General features: G+C 44.7%; 1 protein-coding gene across 1 annotated transcript; it reads right to left on the reverse strand.

Annotated features, from left to right (window-relative positions):
- Positions 1–10,425: 10,425 nt before the first annotated feature.
- Positions 10,426–14,296, reverse strand: LOC119436899 (uncharacterized). Its single transcript, XM_037703937.2, has 4 exons — positions 13,983–14,296; positions 12,754–12,964; positions 11,472–11,945; positions 10,426–10,541 (listed from the first exon to the last, which is right to left on the reverse strand). The coding sequence occupies exons 1-3, from the start codon at positions 14,007–14,009 to the stop codon at positions 11,476–11,478; spliced, it is 708 nt and encodes a 235-aa protein (XP_037559865.1). The 5' UTR covers positions 14,010–14,296; the 3' UTR covers positions 10,426–10,541; positions 11,472–11,475.
- Between the last annotated feature and the right edge of the window lie 300 nt (positions 14,297–14,596).

Raw genomic sequence — 14,596 nt, forward strand, 5'->3', positions numbered from 1 at the left:
CGTCTCCTGCTAGACAGCAGGCTTCAGCGTTACTTTAGTATGTGCGATCCATCGCAACTCGATCTAATTTTCTTTTATCAGTAGTGTTGGTAATTTGGTCGCGGTTTTAAATGAACTTTCTCCGCTTCGCTTACTTGCTTGTACGTTTCTTGCTCAGCATTATTTTAGTCCCCCATCACTTCCTTGTGACGCGAAAGTTAATCGTCGTTGTCTTCTTGTTGATGTAGAGCTCACCTGTCTTCGTTACATGGTCAATCGATGAAACCGCCTTGATTGTTTTCTGTAGATCTACACTCTTCCCTGTGACGCCAGCGACCTTGCTTCATCCTCACACCTGGTCGTTACACACTCCAAGTTTAATTTTCACCTCACTCATTCATCTAAACGGTTTATATTAAATTGGAAAACTTTAAATGCTTGAATTCTTCGCTGGAATAATTTTGGTTCCGCGCGGTAATGTGACGCGCACCACTCTATTGCACGTACATGCACCTGGCCGTTGAAATTGGCCGTCTTGTTCCTGTAGCACATAACCCGCTGACGCAATACTCCTTCCAGCGTAAATTCTCTTTTGGTAGGCATCAACATTACTATGGTAGACAGACGCACAAGCAAGGAAAATTTATGGCGGAATTAATTGCGAGATTGACAGGTTTCTAGAGTGCGCGGCTGTTTTATGCGTGACACGCGTGTCAGTAGTGCCAAACTCCGCTGAAGTGTCAGCGCCATGTTCTTCGCGTACTTCGTGCCTTTATTTCTTTAAATCAGAAACTTCCTTTCATGCACTTCACTGACACGAAAGCTGTTCTTAATTCGTTAATATTATATTCGAAATGCTGGCAACAAACTGTTGGCTGAGATCGTCTAGGAGTACTTCGAAAAAAAAAAAAAGTAAATGAAAGCAACAAACGCGACATTGTCTAAACATTACTTATGACTGTCGCGTTCGCACTGAGACACCGCAGGGCACTAACGTGTATAACTGAAAAGCGCGTACCTGCGTAGTCATAAGACTCGCGGTAATTAATATTCGTTCTTTAAAGAAGTAAAGTGCTGACGAAATAAAAATGTAAAACGCACACAGACAACATATTCATCACATACAGGTCTTGTGTTTAAAGACGTTTGATCTCTTCTCTCTCTTCTTCTTGAAGAAGAGAGAGAGGAGATGGCGGTGTTCTCTCAGCTAGCACGTGGCACATAGGAGGCTGCCATCCTGACGCATAAAACTCTCATATTTTACAACTATAGACCTCTTCCTTAAAGTTCCCGCCCCTTATAAGGTATCTCCTCCTTCAGTAGACAGTCACAGGTATCTCCTCTGTGACTGTCTACTTTGCAGTGTGGCTATAGAAAAGCACTCTCGAGTACGCTCGACAAACTGAACGATTGCCCCTTGACGGAGGAGAGAATCTTTCGAGACCATGTTCAAAACAAGGCTTTAAACGCTTTGCTCCGCCATTTAAGTGACACGCGGACTGCGTGACCGGCTGACTGCCTGACATACGGACTGCGTCTTTAATTTCCTTTACCGCCTTTCCACAGCACGGGGCAGCCAGCTGGTAGCGCAGCCGAGATGGAAGCAAATGAATAGTTGGGTTGCTAGGCATGGAGGTCGACCAACTGCACGTCTGGGTCGCTTTCCAGGATGGAAAACGATGTTAAACACAGGACAAGAAAGAGAAACAGACGCACTTACCGCGCTTTATTTTTACCCCCTCATGTGCATTTGCAGGTATTTTTAAAAATTTATTCATATCTAACAGCGTTTCAAAAACTAATTTAATTTTATATAAAGTGTGGGTGTGAAACAGGAGTTATTATGACGTTAATGCTGGTAACTTTTATCGCTTAGGAGGCGGAATACAGCTGTTGTGCTCGTCGTCGTCGCTGTTATTCTAATGAGAGATTTTCGGCGAAAACGCGGCTAAGGATATAATGTAGGAAATAGCAAACATACGCACACTAAAAGGTACAGAAATAATAAAAACAACAGGTGTATACGTCAGAACGCGTGCAACGTACAGCAAAAGGCTTACTCGTTAAATGCGCTGTCAACGCTTGTAGAAATTAAAAAGAGTCTAACGATGTTACTATGCTAAGAAACTTGGGGAGGTGAGGGGCACTCTCAAACCGAAAAAGGCAAGTAGGTGCGTGTCTGCGTTGTACAGTGTACTTATGTTAACTTCCAACACTTTTTTTTAAATACTACAAAGCTTACACGAAGTGTGTCACTGCAGATGAATTTCCTGCCCAGGCAGGCATCATTTGCGAGAAAAACAAACGGATCCCTTCACTAGCTGAGTGAAAAATTGTAAATGCGTAAAAGTTGCAATAAATATGTGAATTATGCAGATGATGAATAGTGTCCACAAAACTTTTATCCCCTTTCAACAGGTACCTCGATATGTTGGCAGCACCATACACAATTGAGAGCACAATTAGTTGCAAAAGAAACAAAAAGCTAAAACGCTCAACTTGCCAAATATGCACAACAATGCTAGCAAGGTTGGCCGCCGCTTATTAGCGATTAAGTAAAAAGTGAAACTTTCGAAGACTGATTCAGTCTTCGCTCACCCTATAGAGGAAAACTTTCTGTACAAAGGTCTTTCTTTTCTTGGTCTGATTTTACAATAAGGAAAATTTTCACGATTAATGTGCGGCAGTGCCCTCTGGTCACAGCTGCTTTATGGGATTTCATAGGTCCCTATTATATAAACGAGCTTTATCTACATACCACTTTTCATTTTTTTAGTTGAAATATATTTTACAGATTGATCTCAGACCGGTAGCGTTCTGCATTTTCAGGTGCATTTAGGGGAGAGGTGGAAATTACGGCATAAAAAATCAAGATGCCCCAGTAGCAGATAAAAAAAGCCCTAGTTATATTTTTTAATTATTGAACTTTAGGGCACAAGTTGCAATTGAGAAATTCAAGCAGAGCAGTAGTGAAGTCAGGTTTGCTTTGCAGAAATCGTAAGACTAGCCCTATTTTCAGGATAGATAACCTTAATATGTGCAGCGAAATGCATTGGCATTCCATCTAACGGTTTCCCGAAAGCGTGAGTCAAGCGATTCCTAATGTTCTTAATTGTAACCCAAATACATTATTTAACAAACTTTGGGGAATGGTATACTAAAATTGACGACAGTCTTAAGATTTCTGCTAAGCAGGCACGGCTTTACTACTGCCGGTTAAAAATTTTTAATTAAAATTTGAGCCGTAAAAGGGTATAATTATCAAAATAGCTGTACATTGTGATTTGTCTCGCAAGTAACGCCCGCCACTTCAGGTGATCGACCTGAATACACACAGTGAAGCTATATGCTCTAGGTGACTAATAAATAGTATTATTAAAATAAATAAGATTATAAAAAAACAGAGGGTGCATAAGGTATACGCATTTGGGCTGGTTGGTTCATGATTACGACAGGACCGCAACGCTGTGGTCTATGTCCTTCTCTTCGTCCCGTTGTTTTGCGCTGTTTTCTGCACGGTGCATGTTTCAGAAAAATATCCGGCAATACGAGTTGTCCATGTATTTTTTTTTTGTGTGTGTTTGTGGACGCTCCGCTGAACCAAGTAATAGCGGTAATAGCGGTAATGAGGGCCATAATATCATCCTTAGTGAAGAGTGGGTGATGCATCCCACGAAGCCTCCTTATCCTTGTGACCCTCCCAATAACCAAGGACACACCACCCCTGGCACGGGGTCCACGATGGAAGGAATGCGTGTTTTGAGAAACCACCTTGGGAGAATAATTTCTTCTGTAACGGTCACTGTAATAATGATTAAGAGAAACATGTCGCCAGGTTTTTTTTTTATTGCATTGACGATTGTGCCAATAGCAATGAAAGCAAGCGTTTCCTGGCACATTCGTTCTTTCTTCTTCCCACTGCTTGGATGAAAGTGAAGCTGCGTAGGAGGGCGAGCGCAGTTTGGTATACTTGGGCAAACACCGGCGGGGAACCGTATTCAGCAGATTGTTTGTGTACACTTGTTAATCCCGTTTCATCGCATTGCCGTATCTCATGTTGAACGGTTGGACTCGGGATCTCGTAGAAGCTTAAAGGAAGGTTGATGCTAAATTTTTGTATAAGTTCCTTTTCTGTAATGTAGATATGTCGGCCCACAAATCGACCCACCGCGGTGGCTCAGTTAGCTAAGGCGTTGCGCTGCTGAGCACGAGGTCGCGGGATCGAATCCCGGCCGCGGCGGCCGCATTTATGTGAAGGCGAAATGCAAAGACGTCCGTGTGCTTGCCTTGTAGTGCACGTTAAAGAACCCCAGGTGGTCAAAATTAATCCGGAGCCCTCCACTACGGCGCGCCTCATAATCAAAACTGGCTTTGGCACGCAAAACCCCAGAAAGAAGAAGAAGACGACGACCCAGAAAACGGTGTACGTATGAAGCCTCAAGCCTCGAAAGTGTAAAGGTAGTACCTGCAGTGTCCTAAGGATACGTTGTAAGGTAACCGATTTCTTGTATAATGCTCGCTACCTTTGGGGAGTCTGTGTGTGAAAAAGAGAGGAGCTCTCATGAATCCTGAGGAGGTGTGCCGTGCTACTTCAGATGGGAATGATTACAAATGAAATGATAGGAACATTGCACGTCACAGACACACAATACACCGCAGTGCACATAATGAAACTGATTATTTTCGGCGAACAAGGCTTTCGTACGGAAGCCGAAACGTTAACGTTTTCAACTCCTGTTTGTTCGGCATGCTCAATATTTCATTCGTTCAACACACATACTCCCGACCAGACAAGACGTCGAACCATTGATTTCATTTCAACATAAAACTAATTAAAGTCTCTCATTGAGACGAGTGTCTCTCAGGAGGTTTAAAAGTGCTTTCGTTGCGCGGGACGCATAGGCTGCGCTAGTTCATTGTTTGTTGTTTGTTTAATAACTGCACCCCGATCGGAAGATAGGCTGCCTAAGAGCCGGCTATCCCAATACACGGTTGAGAAATATGCCGCCCTCTTGTCCCACGCTAGTCTGTTGGCTCCACGGGCTGAGTGTCATCTGCAGTTCAAGGTATGGCGATGCTTGGTGTATATCTAGTGCGGACATTAGGGCCGTTCTTTCTAATGTGAATAGGCCGTCAGAGCAGATTAAGTTGTCAAGGTCTTCCAATACATTGAATGCAGTGCGCAGGGGCGATTTTATCTGACTAATTTAAAATATAAAGCTCTTTGTATTGGCGACATTTAGCCGCATGTAGCGTGTTGATTGTCTAGACGGAGTGTTCTGTTATTGAAATACTGTCGCCATCTTAAAACCACAAACACACGCCGCCTACGACACCTACGGTTTCTGTCCAGTTCTCTGAAGACTTCCCACCCTCTCCCTCCCCCAACGGAGCTCCCGCAAAAACGAGGCCCCCGTAATTTACCCTATCGGTATATATCTCAATGTGACTCTTCGCATATATTTAACAAGTTGTTTCCGAGTGTGGCGCACGCCATAGCCTGACATCTGCGGGGCCTTTTCTCGAGGTGGACTATTGCATTGTCCCGCCTTACGGCTCGACATTTTGTATCTCCCTCTGTGAACACAATGTTTTCGTGGCCGATTGCTCTAGACGCAAGCGCACACACACATAGTTTCGTCAAACCCACCGCTGGAAACTCGCGCAGTGAATTAAATTTCACCGATTTCACGCCCATCCGTGAAATGTAGTCACGTATCTGCTGCTTTTCCCAGGGGCATGTCTTGCAAGACCCTTCTAGCTTTATCGCTAGATATAGGAGGAACCTCTGTATCTTGTTTGTCACTACTTCCAGTCAAGGTTGCGTGGGTACTCACGGTACTGTATAGGTTAGCATCAAACTATTCTGATGCTTTTACTATATCATCGAAATTGCTGATGACATAAACCTATTTATTTTTTACTGCATACATTTTTCCCGGTCCCATGCCAAATTTTCTTCCCATTGATTTTATGCTGCAACCACTTCTTTGCTGCTTCCTCAATCTTTCCGACGTTATAATTTCGAATATCGCTTACTTTCTTCTTGTTGATCAGCATTGACAGTTCACCAAATTCTTGCTGATCTCTTGGAAAATACCTACAACGATTCCACAGCTACCTTGATTCTCCCCAAGAACTGTAGAAGTTACCTGTCAAGAAAGGCGGCAGACAAGGAGACACAATCTCTCCAATTCTATTCACTGCACGCTTAGAAGAAGTATTTAAACTATTAGACTAGGAAGACTTAAGAGTGAGGATCAAATGTGAGTATTTCAACAACCTTCGGTTTGCAGATGGCATTGTCCTGTTCAGCAACAATGACGTGAATTGCAACCAATAATTGACGGCCTTATAATTGAGAAAGTGTAAGAGCACGGTTGAAGATTAATATGCAGAAGACAAAGGTAACGTTCAACAGCCTGGCTAGGGATTAATAATTCATGATCGCCAGTCAGCCGCTAGAGTCTGTGGAGGTGGACGTTTATCTAGGTCCGTTACTCATAAGAGACCCTGGTCGAGAGAAGGAAATTTACAGAATAAAAATAATGGGCTGGAGTGCATTACCAAATCCTGACTGGGAGCTTACCGCTGTCGTTGAACAGAAATGTGTACAATCATTGCATTCTACCGGTGCTAACATATGGGGCAACAACGCGAAGGTTAACAAAGAAGCTCGAGAACAAGTGAAGGATCGCGCAAAGAGCAATGGAAAGAAAAATGTTTGGCGTAACGTTTCGAGACAGGAAGGCAGCGGTGTGGATAAGAGAGCAAACGAGGATATTTGGTGTTCTAGTTAATATTAGGGGGAAAATGGAAGTGGGCAGCCCATGTAATGCATAGGGCAGATAACCGGTGGACCATTAGAGGTATGAATTGGCGTCAAGAGAAGGGAAGCGCAGTCGAGGACGGCAGAAATTTAGGTGGGGTGTAGAAGCTAGGAAATTTGCACGGTAGCTGGAATCAGCTAGCTCAAGACAGGAGTATTTTGAGATCACTAGAAGTGGCCTTGGTCCTGCAGTGGACATAAAAATAGGCTGATGATGATGATGATGATGATTATGTAGATGGCAATGGTGATGATGATGTCTATCGAACCGTGCGCTTCTCCTTTTGATGTCATAGTCACCGCTCCCCTTTCGCTTCCTTTTGGTCATTCAGACCGAGCTTCACGTTCTCCTTAGTCTGACAAAGTAACAAGCTTCTAGCAACAGCAGTGGCGAAGGTGAACTTATGTTGAGGCTCATACACCGATGAACAGGAGTCCATTCTAGGAGACATGGAGACATGGGTTCGTTTGAATCGGAAATGAACCCATGTGGCAATGTTTGTTCGCTTTCTTTGTTTCTCTCTTCCATTTGGTCAACGATGACTGGGAACTCTGCATTAACCTCTCCGCAACCGGCGAGCCTCGGTGAGAACTTCGAACCGTACTCTAGAGGCTTAGTGGCTCTTTCCGACACACTACAGGGCCAGCAAGAAGTTTTTTCTTTATGTATGATATTTAGGAGATAGTGGCATCTTTAAGCGGCGTGGGCGGCTCTTTATCGCATAGAACGGATTCATGCTAAAAATAACATAACAAAACCGGCACTGAGCGAAAGAAAGCTATAACAAGAAAGAAAGTCAGAGTTGAACTCAGCTGACATAAATGCACTGAAAAAACTCCACAACAGAAATCACATAAAAGACACTTCAAATGTTAGGTTAGCTTACATAAATTCAGGAAAGTCTACTCACAAAAGAGGTGACATAAGGCATGCTACAATGTAAAGAGAGAGATGGAAGCTTTAACGATATGCTGAAGATGTTACACTACAATGTAAAGTCAACTTATATAAGATACACTGAATACAGAAAATACCAATACAAGTCACAGAAAGGCACCAGGATGTCACTAGAAGGTCACTAGAATGCCCGTGACGTGATACTGACAGAGGCCTCATACGCAATCTAACACCATTAGACCGCCAGGCCGTTATGCTTCAAAATGATTCCACTCACTACGGAAAATTGCACGCTTAAGGGAGTTTTCTTGTGTCAATAACTAACTCGCATACAAACATAAAAATGGGTATTTGAACGAACTAATACACCCATAACAAAGGGTGATTTCTTTTAATTGAAGCTTTTCCCTCAATGGGTGTTACACACGACGTTTTCTTTTTACAGCGATACCTTTTATTATATCACTACCCTAGTTTTTCGGATCCCAAAGGGCTTTCCTAGAAGTTTATAAAAAATCAAGCAAAAAATGGATCTGCAGCACTTCACTGTAATTAAATCTGAGCACTTGCAGATTGCCAGTCGGTAGTCTTAAACATAGATAATAATACATCACCTAAAGAGCACGGTGGCTCCTCTAGTTGCTATGATGGACTGACGCCATGCTATTCAGTTCATCTATAAGGCAGAAACAACGGGAAACAATTTAAGTGAAGCTATAGCAGTAAGATCTGAAAGAGAGGAAGGAAAGAGGAGGACCAAATAGTCTCCCCACTTTATAACCGGGGTGCGCACATTCGCAATAAATGCTGTGTTCTTATGGGTAGTAGATTGCTCCGCATGTACGTGCGAATGTTTATTCCAAATGGTACTGCATTAAACAGTACAAGACTTACTGCGCATAATATTGCACCTGTGGCGACGATGCACGAGAAAGAACATGCGTCTGAAGAACTACGATTATCTGACGCGCTATGATTCGCTGACGCTTGGCAGCTGATCTGTACAACACCCGCGAGATTATACAATTAAAACATCTCGAGTGGTTAAGAAGCGAAAGACATGATAAGAAAATGTCACAGTTTCGCCCTAAGGGCGAAGCAATGAATGCGATAGCAACACAGCAATGTCATACGAAGTAAGGTGAGCGGCTTTGGTAGCAACAACACGCAGAACTGTTGTCGACGCCATCGGCGTTTTGCCCGCGTTAGCTCAAAATGCGTGCGGCGTTGGTGACTGTTGCTGGAGCCTCTGATATAAATAGGCACCTGGTGCCGCAGCTAAACGTCGCCTCCCTTCCCTCCCCCTCCCCCACGGCCTCTCGCGCGTCCGGAGAAGGCGCGTTTGCTCTACATATATGGTGATTGTAAAGGAGAAAAGAGACGCCTACTTCTGCAGCCCTTAAGCGAGCACGGCGCAGAACGCGCGTTTGTTCTCCGCCGTGCGTTCACTCCCCGTGAAAGACGCGCCCCTCGCGCCCTTTCACTCGCACATACAGCGTTCGGCGCGCGGCGACGATTTCATCTCCAAATGACGTCATACGGAACCAATAAAACAAACAGCTCAGTTTTTTTCACTTCACCACCGGGCACATTGCCCGGTGGTGGCATGCGGGCACATTGCCTACATGGCACATTGCCTTCAACTTTTTTCGAAGTTCACTCGGAAGCCATTACGCAAAATATTCACTCTGCGTATGAAATACGGTGCATGTGTAACTGTATTGAAAGAGTTTATTCATATTCTTGTCATCCGCTTTCGAGAAAATTGACACTAAAACGAACTGTAGATCGGTGTCGTCCCAGACGGCTGAAAGCAACCTTGAGGTATGTTTCGAAATCACTGCGATTGCGTGAAAAATACCGGACGCGGCAGCAACGTGGCAATCTACTACACATAGTTCCATCTTCATCTCTGCGTTTAAGCAATGAAATACAGTTTTTACCATAGCAAAGATGAGGAGATGATGGAGACATGGAGACGCAGTTTTTGGCATCTAACCAGGTTATTTAAATTTAAAAAATAGTTTTTCAAGTTCATAACTGAACAGTAGACAGTAAAAATCTCCTTTATGCGCGATTATATCCTATATAGTTGTCCTTCGGGTCTCAGGAGCATATATATGAAGTAGCAAGATGACATTCATAGCCTATACAGTGACCATATGACGAGCTCGAACAATGACTTGGCGCAAACCAATGGGAAACAAACCCGCACGACTTTTTACTTGCTTGAAATATTGAAGGGTCCCGAGCACCTTTAAACACCCTTCTATCTTCCTCAAATAAGGAAAGGATATACTAAAGGTGTCCGGCGAACTAGTACACCTTTTTTCAAAATTTGCCGCAAAAGTAAGGGTGTAAAAAGGTTGTTTCGACATGAAATTCACCCTCGAGGGTGTTGTTTTTCTTAAAGTGCAGGTTCAAGGCCAGCATATACATTACCAAGGCGAGAGCTAGTGGCCCTCGAGAGATTTCTGGAAGGACGTAATATTTATGACAAGGCTATTCGTGACTAAATGGCTGAAATTTGCTTAATGCTGCCCTTAGACGTTTCGTACGGGTGGCTGCAGCAACCCTTCGGTGACACGGAGTGAGAAGTTCTGTTTCAGAGTTGGACGTGTAGTGTGATATGTGCGGTGGTATGTGAGTACACATGCCTTTAAGGTGAAGACATTTGCAGGTATAGGCTTTTGAGGGACAAGAGATACCACGGGTAGAAGAATGTTTACGAGTTGTTTATTGAGAAACAAATTTGATTATGATGGGACCTGCTGCAGGCGCGATCTGCAAGAACGGAAGCCGCAAGTACTGCTCCGACGCCATGGTGTTCTTGACCTGCGTGCACGTGTGTGCAGTTCTCATTAGAAAAGCGGGAAGTCTGCAAGTCACACAGGATGTTTTTCCTATAAAAGCACACCGGAAAACAACACTATTATCAGTTTGGACTGGTAAAGTATTTCTTTCAATACTCAACTTTTATTTATTTGGAGAAGGACAGGTAATAATTACCAGAGCAGCAAATGACAGCCAATGTTCCAAATTTACGTTGAAACCGCAGCGCCGCCGTCATTGCAACGTCACGGATTTCTAAGGATTCTCTCGCATTTGGTCTGTTTTGGCGCAGGATATGTTGTAGAAACTTACTAGACTAAGGGTTTTGGTCGTTTCGCATTTTATGTGACTTTTTATGCTCAGGAACAATTACCTATCCCCCTAGTTGATGCAATAAAAATTCGGACGCCACGGAGAACTGACACCGTCAAACCACTTGAAATCATTCGTTTTCCATGGGCTATGTTGCAGTAAAAATAAAAATTCATTTAGACAGTTCTTACGAAATTAGTTTGCAATTTTCCTTAAATTATTTGCAGGTATTGCAGTACCAAAATATGGATCTGCTGTTTTTCATTCTTTCATCTAAATGGGTCGAAAAAATAAATGCACACGCAAGCAAGTGGCCCTGAAGCATAATACTGTGCCAGCACTCAAAGCAAGGATAAAAACTTAAGCATAAGAAAGCTCTAATATCTGGCGACACTAGCAGGCATTTTTTTTTACTAAGAGAGTAAAACAATGGTGACAAAAGCAACGTCGGTTAACTCTCAAGGCCAAGATTTTCAGGTTACACCCACTCTGGATTTCGTTCTTCGTGTTTAGGAGTGAGTGCTGAGTCTTCTGGGGGAAACACATATCTCCCCACTGAATAAAAAAATAGATTGTCTGTAGGTGGTACAGGCGCTTCTACAAACGAAGAGGCGTGCATACCTAATCATGGGATGAAGCCGACCTTCAGGAGCTCGTGGTAGTTGGGGCTGCCGACCACGCCCTGCGAGTGGTGTGCACCGTAACCAGCGACTCCAAAGGCCTGCTGGTTTCCACGGTTGAACTCGTGCTGTCCCTCGCTGCCCTGGAAGAATCCGGACCCGTAGCGGTTGCTGCTCTTCTCCGAAAAGCCATCCTGCTTTCGGAAGCCGCTCTGGTTCTCGAAGCCTTCGACCTTCTTGAAGGCCTCGCCGGACTCGGCTGCCTGACTGCCCTGCTGGGCGCCTTGCGCTGCCTCGCTGAACGCCTCTTGCCTAGCCGCTTGCTGCTGCGACTCATGCTCGTAGCGTGGACCCGACACGACTCCCGAGACGTGGGGCAATGCGGCGGCTCCTGCGCCGACGGGCGCTACTACGGGTGCGCCGTGCGCGCCGCTGCTGGCACCCACGGCTGCGGCCGCTGCCACTTGAGCAGCTCCTGAAAGGGCCATAGAAGTTCATCGGGAAGTGTCGCTAGAAACCCGTCGGTTTGTGATGGTTCGTGCTTACCTCGTAGCGATACTTAGCGCTAAAGCAACAAGAACGCAGCGCACAACGCATACGCACAAAACACCTGCTGGTGTAAACAGGCTAGAGCTGCAGCCTTCCGAGAAAAGGAAATACAACCTAGGATGTTTTCCAGGAATATACAATTGATGGCGGAGTTATGCAGCAAATACACAATGTTGTAATTGAGGCAACGAATGAGAGGGGGATTAAACGCTCTGCACGGAGGCTACCACATCTTCAATTATTGGGATGAAGCAAAAACACAAAGCTACAGTCAGAGTATGCAGCGCCTGTACATCGATAACTAATAGAAGCGACTAGCGCAACTGTATCATAACGGTGCTGTGATTCAGCAGAGATAGTTTCTAAGAATAAAAAGCACCACCTGGTAGGCAAAACACTTAGCGCTTCCGAATACTGAAGCTCTTTCGAACAACCGATGGTGTAAGGAAAAACTGTACTCGACGGACTTTCATGATGGAGTTTAAGCTGCGCTGCGGGCTATATGGGCGACCCGGTAATAACAGATTGCGGATCTATTCTCACCACCTGGAGTTATCCGACGTGCACCTATATCGAAGTACACGTGTCCGCTGTCTTCAATGAACTCGCAGTCGCCGTGTGCCGGCTATGAAACCCCCGATCCACGACCTCGTGCTCCGCAGCCTAGCGCCTTAGGCACTGAGCTACCGTGGAGGGTGCAGGTAATTTTTTTAAATGCGCGAGCGTCCGCTTACCTTCGTCCACTGGTGCCGCTGCTGCTGCTTCGGCTACGGTTTCAGCAGCGGCTGCTTCAGCAACCGTGTCCTGTGAGGCTGGACTCTCTGCGGAAACCTGCCTCACTGCGTCAGCAATCTCATGCGCCGATGGTTGAGAGGCAGAGCCTGAATCGGGGTCCTCAGGCAAAGGATGGCCCGTGACCAGGAGCACGAGCAATGCACAAACGGTCTGCAGCAAGAAAAGTAACAAAGCTCGAAGACGCTGCAGCGTATCGTCTCACTTTTTTGTCTTAGCGATTTGTGCATCTTTCCTGTGAGGGATTTGGCAGACTCTTAAACCCATCTTGTTTTTTAAGATTCTGCCTAAACTTTGCATTTCATCAGTGCACTTGACAAAGCCAGTTCCTAAAAAGGAAAGATCAGAAAAGAAAGGTAAACTAAAAAGTAACCGATCTACTCACAAGGAAGTGAGCCACGGAGCGAGACTTTGCCTCGTCCTCGATCTGCCATAATTTATTTTTTGATTTCTTTTTAGTTACCCAATTCGAACTACTTTAACCCGTGCCGACTCATAAAGATGAAGGCTGAGGCTGAATATCAGTGTCGAATTGCTTCGACTTTGCCTGTGATGTACTTCGTTGGGAACTAGTTGGGGGTTCATACTGAACAAGTAAGTACTGCGCTCAACGCAAAAAAGAAGGGCGGAAAGAAATATTTCTTTTCGCTCTTCTTGCATTTTTAGCAGTACGCTATTAATTCTCTTGCGTCTGTGTTTCAACTCCCCGCTTGCAAATTAAGGTGTATATTTATACATTGATGAATAACACATTCGTGTAACAATACAAACTGCCTTCATGCGAAAGTACAGCAAGCACGTAGTCACTAAAGCAACAAACTGCCTTGCAGAAACCTGACGATCAGCCATTAGTGTATCGAAGAATGCGTTTCTACTTTTAGTGAATATATCCGGCTCATATTTCTAAGCACTAATTGCGCTGTTACAAAGGTAGTAAACTAGTTGAAATGCAAATGAAGATGACAACGAAATCATACGTATTAGAAACGTGACTATTGCTTTCGAAGAAAAAAAGTTCTTTTTTTGTTACACTATGAAATTACAATTAATTATTACAAATAATTACAATTAATTGGTTTATTATTAGTGCACAGCCAGGATGGTTGCGGACAAATGGCGGACTGTATACGAATGCACATGTTTCAAGGACAAGAAACCGAGTGGTACTCACGAGCTTTGGAAACACGCTTCTGATCATATTGTACCTTGGCGCTGGCCTACGTGCTGGAACGACAGAATTCTTCGTACACCTTTAAGTACTACCACCCACAGCTCCGGAAGGCCGATGACACCGTTAGGAGGCAATGCCTTCTCTGGCTCTGACTCAGTAGAGGGTGTGGCTGCAAAGTGACCTTTAGGATTGACCCTGCCCGGACACTGACTTAGATCTTCGGATAATTCTTCTGAAAAGCAGCGTCATGCAGAGCTTCCTTCAGTGGTACAATGTGTGCTAGGGAGCGCAGCTGTGGTTCACCACGCAATGGAAATGAGTGATTCGAGAGAGAAAGAGAGAGAGAGATAGATAGATAGAAAAAGTTGTGGAAGGTGCGGTGAAGCCATTGTCGCAGGAGCGGCAGGAAGGCAGGACGAGCCCTTCTTCGCGCGCTTTCCTATGAGCGTGCCATCTTGTATGAGTTCCTAACGGTGCCTTGCGCTGCTCAGAGTAGATAAGAGAGCACCAAGGCGCGGCGGAAGCTCTTGTCTTTGCCGGATATATTCTTCCTGATCGTAACGTGGGAGGGAGCTCCTTCGCAGATTTGTCGGTTTTTATTGATTCGCTCATTT

Source organism: Dermacentor silvarum, chromosome 1 (genome assembly GCF_013339745.2).
Source record: "Dermacentor silvarum isolate Dsil-2018 chromosome 1, BIME_Dsil_1.4, whole genome shotgun sequence".
Taxonomy (NCBI): Eukaryota; Metazoa; Arthropoda; class Arachnida; order Ixodida; family Ixodidae; genus Dermacentor; species Dermacentor silvarum.

What these genes read in the sequence shown, in the direction of transcription:
- LOC119436899 (XM_037703937.2), bottom strand. Translation starts at nt 14,009, where the DNA reads ATGATCAGAAGCGTGTTTCCAAAGCTC. An exon ending in GAAGCGTGTTTCCAAAGCTC is followed by an intron (nt 12,965 to 13,982) that starts GTGAGTACCACT and finishes TTCTTGCTGCAG; the next exon opens with ACCGTTTGTGCATTGCTCGT. An exon ending in AGCGGCACCAGTGGACGAAG is followed by an intron (nt 11,946 to 12,753) that starts GTAAGCGGACGC and finishes TGGCCCTTTCAG; the next exon opens with GAGCTGCTCAAGTGGCAGCG.